Below are 8,522 nucleotides of genomic sequence, written 5' to 3'. Positions count from 1 at the left end.
TGTTTCTCAAAAAAAAAAAAAAGATTCTATGGTCAACTGATACATTATCTAAGTTCTATTAATATTTTTAATTTGTAATTAAGTTGTATTACCAGATTTTCAAGATCCCATTCAAGTTTTTCTGATTTTCAACAATGATAAATTAACATTATCAAAAGATAAGAATTTTGTAAGATTCAAAAGTAAAATAAAATAAAAATAATAATACTTTTATGAATATCCAAATCAGAATTTTTTTTTTTTTTGAGAGAGTCCAAATCAGAAATTAAGAAACAAGCAAAGTGTCAAATTGGAATTTAAAAATTAGAAATTTTGTTCTATATATATAAGATGGAAAGATATTAGTACTATACTTTAAGATTTTCAAACAATAATGAAAAGTTTTAAAACTAATAAGTACTATTGGAAGCTACTGTATTTCACTGCTCTCTCCCCTAAACATTGCACTGTCAAAGTGTGGTGTGGTCCCTGGATTAAAAACACCGGCCTCAGTTGAGTCCAAAAGAGTAAAGCTCGAAAAGGTGTAGCCATTCTGGCTGGGTCTCTAACGTCATTATTTGAATGTGAAACACGCTTATAAAAAATATAGAATGTGAAACATCTCATAGGTCAACATTCTTTAAACAATTCACCATGATTTTTTTTCCCCTATTGTATTCAATTAAAACTAAATTTTTTACAAGAGGGGAAACTCGGGCCCTAAGCAAATAAGACAGGCCCTAACACCATTTTTTTTTTTTATACAAGAGCCATTAATTAAGCTTGAAATTTCTATATATATATATAAAAGCTTGAAATTCTTTTTAGAACAATCCATAGAATCCAACATGATTTATAGTGTTGGGGAATTTGATAATTGAAACAAATGTTATTTGAATCGGTAACCCCCAAAACAGAAAAAAAAAAAAAAAATTTTAAAAAATTCTCTATCTTATACTTCACTAATTATTATTTTTGATTAAAAGACAGAAGTCCACAATTAAGTTATCACGCAATAACAGATACCTTTAATTCTCTCTCTTTTTTTTTCTTTTTTTTTTTTAACATATTCCAATTGTTTAATGTTATCCTAGACAATATGTAAAATTCCATATAAAATTTATAACAAAGAAAAAAAATTCCATTCATCCTACTATTGGTGAATGGTGCTTTTAGGATATCTCATGGATGGTGAGTAAAATAATCTATGCATAGTTTTTTCAAGATATCTCATGGATATGGAGTAAAATAGTCTAATTTCGAGTTGTAAATGAACCAAATCGTTCATAAAAAACTTAGGCTTGACTTAATAAAATGTTTGTTCATGTTTGTTTGTTTATTAGCAGGCCAAACTTGAGCTTTAATTTTAGATATGTTTAATAAACGAGCTGAGTCAAACAAAAAATATTATTCATGAACATGCTTGTTAACAATAAGGCCTAAAAAGAAGCAAATCAAGCTTAGGTTGGTTTATGTACTTTGTAATAAGTTTGACATGAGTTTGAACAAATAACTCATATATTACTAAACCTTTAGTTAATTGGGCATTGAAATTAATCGTCCAAACCAAATAGGCTTAATAATCATTATATACTTAATGTTGTAATAATATACTAGTATTGGATCTTGATCTCATGAACTTGATATTAAGCTTGAACTCTGCTTGACTAATAAATCAAGTCAAGCCAAGCCAAGCTGAGCTCAAACTCAAGCCAAATTTGAACATTTTATATTTGTTGTCGAGCTAAACTTGAACATTCAATACTCAATAAAACTTGACTTATTTACAACTCTAAGTCTAATCAAAATCCTTCAAAGTTAAAATGCAAATCATCATGCAGTAGATGGCATAGGATGAAAATATATTGAATCTAAAAACAAATTCAAAAAAAAACTGCTGGGCTTGGGCTTGGGCTTGGGCTTGGGGCAATCCAGAAGAGAGGTGAAATGACGAAAACGCCCATAAAAATGCCGTTTCTCTTTCCAACCTGTCCGAATCTCCAACGGCTACTTCCTTACAAGAAATTTAAAAACTCTTCTTCCTCTTCTCCTCGGGATGCCAATCTCCCAGAGTCAAGAGTCAAGAAGACCCAAACCAAACCAAGAGAGTGCCTGCCACTCGCTCAACTCAACTCAGAACACGCTCCTCTTCTCCTCCACTCTCTCGAAACCTCTCTCTCTCTCTCTCTCAATGGAGGAACCACAGGCAATTATAATGCAGATCAACGGTGATGAAGAAGAAGAAGAAGAATGCTGCGGCAGCGAAAGCGGCGGAGGAGGAGGAGGAGACGAGTTCTACGAGATGATCGAGGCGCCCAAGTTCGTTGACCTCACCAAACCCGATCACCACCGCCCCGACCACGACGATCGCTTCTGGTTCTGCTTACGTGTCGGTCTGTCACTTTTCTTAACTCTCTACTCATCTCAAAGCTTTTAAAATTTTACTTCTACTTATATATGAGTTAGCCAAATTAGTTAGTTCTTATTTATTACAAGTAGATAAAAGTACCGTTATGCTTCAAAAAAGTGATTTTTAAAAACTGGGTATGACCAAATAAGCTAAAAAAAATTATGAACCAAATGAACAGCTCAAGTTGACTTGTTCCCCAAGACTTTCAAAGATTGGTGGTTCATGCAGCTAATGGGGTTTCCTGGTTATGTTGAAATTAACCAATCCCACATTGTACAAGGCTTTATCATCCATTTTTAATAGCTTAATTTAGTGCTTAGTGTTCTTTTAATGGAATTTGATTTGACTTCTGAGCTCAATATATGTCTCACAATTTTTACTCAATTGACTTTGAGTTGCGCTATGTTTATGTTAATTGTGTCTTAGGATGTGACCAGAAGCATGAGGAAGAAATCGATTCTGAAGCCATCTACAAAAATTTTGTTCTCCGGGTTAGTCCTTGTTTTTTGTTCAGTTTTTAATTCTTCCTCAAAAGTGGTTCTACTGTTGGATCTAAGTTAGAGATGATGCTTTTTAATTATACAGGTCATGGCAGCAAGAAGTCCCAATATACGCCTTCGAAAAGCCCTAAATAGAAAAGCCCCAAGGTACATAAATATATAGACAAGCACCAATTTAGTTTAACTATTTCGATTTTTGTACTTGGGCTTTTAACATGTTTCTCTATCTTCTTTTTTTTTAGTGCAAATGTGAAATGCCCACATACAGCTCCCCCGAAATCATCCAAGTCTAGAATATCAAGATTAGCCCTCATTTCTTCAATTTCTCAAAAAGTGGTTGATACCAAATTGAAAGCCAGGCCACCTACTAAGTTCAGTGCAACCCCAAATTTAAAGGCAAAGCAATCTTCTGATGTGGCTAAGGCTCTTACTACTCCAAGGAATCGAAAGCCCCTCTCAAATCCTAATACATTTAGAAGTGTTCGGAACCCAAAAGCAACAACAATTGCAGTGCCAAAGAATAGAGTCATAGCAAAGGCTTTAGTCTTTAACTCACCAAAGAAAGCAGTAAAGGCAAAGCCTTTTTCAGAATTGAATACTTCTGTGAGAACAATGTGTGCAGCAATGAAGAAGCTTGAGATCGCCAGTGGAAAGAAGCAAGTATTAGGCCATAACAAACCACTGCCTAGAGATGCTTCAAGAAAGCCATTAAGAGGACGAGAAGTTAAAAGTCGGGTTTTTAATTCCTTGCATTCTCACAACTGCAAGGTCCCGGAAGCCAAATCTTCAAGAACCTTGAAGAGAAAGAACGATGAAATAGGCACACAACCCTATCATGATCATGTGCCCCGTGAAGGGGATGATTCTAGTGACATGGATATAGACGAGAAATCAAGGGGTGGTTCTTTTGAAGGGTGCTCTGCATCAGGTACTTCTAATAGCAGTGAAGAAAATGGGCGTGAAGAGTGTTTGAAAACTGTGAAATCACAGAAAGGTGAGAATTCAGTTGATGTTTTCTCAGATTCCTCAAGAGGTGACAATATCGCCCTATCAAGTTCTGAAGAGAGGGATTCAGTAGAAAAAGATGTTCCCAACTCCCAGTCTCTTAGTGGAGCAGCTGAAGGGACCAATGAAAGAAGTGATTGTGAGAAGAAAGTAAAATCAAGTTCAGGGAAAAGGGAAATGCATGAAATCAAGGAAAGCGAGGATAAGGAAAATGCTCTCCTGACCTGTGATGATACAGAAAATGACCGTGAAGGCATAGATATTGATGACAAGGAAAATGCTTTAGCATCAGATGTTAACAGGTATTGAACTTGAGCATTCCAAATCTCTTGTTATCATGATTGTCTTTTCTTTTTCCTTTTCTTTTTTTTTCCTTGCAGCTCGTGTATCAACAATGTTTTTGTGTGAAATGACTGCAGGGTGCAGAATCAGAATAATGGCCACCGTGAAAGGATAACTCTGGGGAAGCATGAGACTTCAAAAGTTTCACAAAAGGTTGCCTCTTTATTATTAGCACATCATATTTATTTTTGTTACATCTGCTTCTAGAAAAACTGTTCATCATAGTCTCATCTCCTTACTTAAAAAATGACGCAGGTTAACCGAGTAACAGGAAAGACTTTAAAAGACAGTTCCATCTCTGCTGCCACCATTGCACAAGGGGTGAAGTATAGGAAACCAAAGCCCACAAATCCCAAGCCTTTTAGGCTAAGAACTGATGTACGTGAACTTTTCCAGCCCTGTTTTGTTTAAATAAACGTTTACAGTATTTTCCTTCACATCTGATGCCAATTAAGTTATTTTAGGAAAGAAGGATTCTTAAGGAAGCAAACTTGGAGAAAAAACTGGCACCTCTGAAAGAAATTACAACAGCTCCAAGGCCTCTTGTTAGAAACTCAGAAAGAATGCATCAGAATGTAATCCTAGTAAGCTTGTTTATTTACTGTTGTTTCCCCCTCATTATGACACCTCTAAATTGACACGTTGTTTATGATCTCAGAAAAATGAAAAATCCCATGGAATAAGTGAACGTGTGCATGAAGGTGGTGAAAAGAAAGTAAAAAGAACAACAAAAGATGATCAATCTGTAAGTCTCTAATACATAAAGAAAGTAAATAGAAGAAAAAATTATGTCCCACTCTACTCTTTGAAGTTTTTTATTTATTTTGAGACTAAAATCTATAGTGACAATGTACAGATAAGGATTGGAAGTACTTGCATCAAGGCTACAAAAGTAGATGTGAAACGCAAATCATCTCCTATGCATAGACGAAATGTTTCTACATACCAGAAAGCCAACCTTCCTACTTCACTGGTGGAACATGGAGCAGCTCAAAAATTGAAGGTCAGTTTGAAAAGGACTAAATCACCAATGACGCAACAAAAACTTGCAAAGCCTGGAGGGTAAGTTGTAAGCTATATCAAATTTCCAGTCCTTCATGACTTAAATTTATGTGGACTTCTGAGATAAATTTAGCTGAGTTCTTTCTCTTGCAGAGCTACGCCAAGCAGGAAAGAAATGGTTTCCCGCATGACATCTGGTCAACTCAGTGTAATTAAAGAAACCTCATCAACAGTTTTAACACCCCAAGAAGAGGCAAAGCCATGTGAGAGTGATGCTTCCCCAGGAACTAAAGCTTCTACTCAAACTACTTCACGGTCATTGTCACGGGGAAGAAGGCCCCTAACCATTCCAAAGGAGCCAAATTTTCATAGCATCCATGTGCCCAAGAGCTGCACAAGGAAAGGTGATTCCCATCAAAGTTAACATTTTGAGGGTATGATATCCTGTTGTTCAATAATATCATTGAATTGTATTTTCTTGTTTAAATTTTACTGTCTCCTGCTTTTAGGAATTGTGTGTATGTTGTAACATTTGAGATTCAGAAATGATTAAAGTATTTAATTATTTATTCATTTAAAAAGAGAGGCAATTTAATTGATTATTTTCCTACATCTATGTTTTTGTTTTGAATAAATGTTTTGAGGTATCTTTTCCAGTTCGTGGACACATGGAGACTGCTTTTTTATTTTTCCTGAAAATATCAATGAATAAAATAGATGAAAGCAGCCTGAATTTGGACACTTTTAGTTATGAGTAGTACGACAAAGGTGAAAAGAGAAGAGAAATATAGAAAACAGTTTCACTGCACCTATAATGATTTTTATTTCAGATTACTGATACCTATAAAAATATCAAGTATTTTCCCTAAACTATATATCACTCAAGTGGCAATACCTCGCCTAATGTTTCAGACTAAGTATTTAATCTTCTAATGCCACTGAAGGGGAGATGCCTCCCCTAATGCTTAACTTTATTAATCTTTTAATGTCATTTTCCAAAAAAAAAATGTTTTTCAAAAAATTGTTGGCACCGACCTTGAAAATGAGTTCAAAATGTCTTTTGGTGTTTGGTACGCACAGAAAATTCATAACATTTCTTAACATTCATAACATTCCTTTGATCCACATTTTCTCATGCTAAACAACTAGAAAACTCGAAATTATATTAAACAAAGTTTTCTGTCGAAACAAACTAAGTATAAGTATCAACTAGAAAACTCGAAATTATATTAAACAAAGTTTTCTGTCGAAACAAACTAAGTATAAGTATTAATTGGACGGAGCATAGGAGTAATGTATTATATAAATGTGCCACCCAAAAAAAAGAAAAGAAAAAAGATGAAATCTATTGATTGCACTAAAACTTTTAAAAGGACATTGCAACTTAAGTGACAGCTTAAGGTAAAGAATCTCATTAATAATAGTTTAAGTGACATTAACAATACATATATTAACAATAAATATCAAACCTCCCAAAATGAAAAACATATAAGTGCATTTCTGGCGTGCCCATACAAGTAGGAATATTGTAAAGAATCTCATTCTTCGTCACGCTATGGGGTTTGTAAGCAAAGTTAAGAATGAGATTGGGACTCATGTCAATGTAACTGTTTTGCTTTTATAAAGATGAAACTTGTTAGATCACAGTAGATGAACTAATAAAGAAGATCAACGTTGTTCTTTAACAATGTTGTTCCTTTGTAGCCACCTAATTTTCCTGATTAAAAACGTTGTGTTGTTTTACATGAACAATATGTTGTCCCATCGGTTATTCTTTTACAACTATTAGTCCCCATCAAATAAAATGTTCTCAAACTCAATTGTATATCATTTTCCAAAGAGTAGCATCTAAACTGAATGAGTATAGTTAGGTTTTTTAGCAATTGATGATTCCCATGTCAAGAAAATTATCTTATGAAACGGTTTTATAAGACATCCCTCTTCTCACAACGTATGTAAGTCCTACCTGTTGTGAAAGAGATGTCTCATGAGACCATCTCATATTGCTCAAGTAAAGTTTGTCGCAAAGTATTTATCATATTTGAAACTGTGTCTAATAACTTATATAGCTCATATCAACCTACTATAAGCCTTATGTGAGACTGATCACATAGCAGCACAATGCCTTCATAATCCAAATTCAAACACAAATACACAAGCCAGGGTCTCGCAAACTTTATTAGAAATGTCGTACTAATATTAGTTTTTAATCACAGTTGAAGAGGTAGAGTTGATGAGGACAATGAGACTTCCAACCTGCCAACTTTGCTTGCTTTCTATATCAAAAATTCAAAATTGAATCATTTCTATCTCTCCCTATATGTTTGATGGGAAAGCCCAAGTACCTTCCCAGAGGATTTATGGCCTGATCAAACCAGCATTGGGAAAAAAGGTTCAAAAGAAGTGGACAGTGATAAGAGTAAGTCTTGCAAGGAAAACAACTCTCCTCGCTTGACCAGCAATGGGAAAAAGGTTCAAAAGAAGTGGACAGAGAAGAAGTCTTGCTTAAGGAATAAAACACCTCTTGAGTTTACGTTGCATCTACCAATTCTTTCTTGTTAGATCCGGCAAACTTCATTTTTGACCATGCAATTTTTGTTCAAAAGACACATGGTCTATCATTTGACAGAGATTCCTGATAAGCACCAATTCTTTCTTGTTAGATCCGGCAGCCTTCATATTTTGAGTAGGTAAATTTTTGTTGCAATCCTGATATGTACAGACACTTACAGTAAAGATATTACGACCTCGATATTTATCTTCCCCAGGACACTGTTAGAATCTCCAACAATGGCCCAAGGGAGGTTATGAGGACCTGTCACCAAGGTTCTTCCACAACAGACATCTTTTAAAAAATCTAGGACTAGCATAGCTATAACTTAGGCGCCAAGAGTCAGTAGAGTCTTTTACATCCAAGGCATGAATTTCCTGCTTTATCAAGGAAAGAACTTCTACAACTACCCAGTCGGAATGCCAAAGTGGCCACAGCCCCCTCCAAAGCCAATGATATTAATAGTCATTGCCGCATCAAAAGGTAATTTTCTAATAAGATAATCAGCTTTGTCACACTAGGTTCCATGGGCCAAAAACTTTCACGTCCAAAGCGTGAGACCAGTGAGCCTTCATATATGGTTTATCCTCTTTAGAAGGACTAATGGCAGCAAAACCATCAGCAAAGGGCATGCCAACCATTTAAGTGGTTTTGGTGAAACAAAAACAGTAATACTATTCAGTTCACAGTCCAGCTCACATGATTACTACCAAATTTCTAACCGAACAATAAA

At 35.0% G+C, this 8,522-nt stretch overlaps 1 protein-coding gene across 2 annotated transcripts; it reads left to right on the top strand.

Moving 5' to 3' along the window:
• The first annotated feature begins 2,029 nt into the window (after positions 1-2,029).
• LOC142641964 (uncharacterized) lies at positions 2,030-5,850 on the top strand. Of its 2 annotated transcripts, none has more exons than XM_075816288.1 (10): positions 2,030-2,372; positions 2,816-2,880; positions 2,975-3,036; positions 3,132-4,196; positions 4,314-4,389; positions 4,492-4,614; positions 4,701-4,811; positions 4,895-4,981; positions 5,093-5,298; positions 5,392-5,850. In XM_075816288.1, exons 1-10 carry the CDS (start codon positions 2,036-2,038, stop codon positions 5,660-5,662), a joined length of 2,403 nt encoding a protein of 800 aa, XP_075672403.1. In that variant the 5' UTR covers positions 2,030-2,035; the 3' UTR covers positions 5,663-5,850. The 2 variants fall into 2 exon arrangements, with proteins under 2 accessions (XP_075672403.1, XP_075672402.1); XM_075816287.1 differs by having other exon boundaries at positions 4,701-4,820.
• The last annotated feature ends 2,672 nt before the right edge of the window (positions 5,851-8,522 follow it).

The sequence above is a fragment of the Castanea sativa genome, chromosome 7, assembly GCF_040712315.1.
Source record: "Castanea sativa cultivar Marrone di Chiusa Pesio chromosome 7, ASM4071231v1".
In the NCBI taxonomy this organism is placed as follows: Eukaryota; Viridiplantae; Streptophyta; class Magnoliopsida; order Fagales; family Fagaceae; genus Castanea; species Castanea sativa.
Note: the sequence above shows the minus strand (reverse complement) of the source record. Positions and strands in the feature narration are given on the sequence as shown.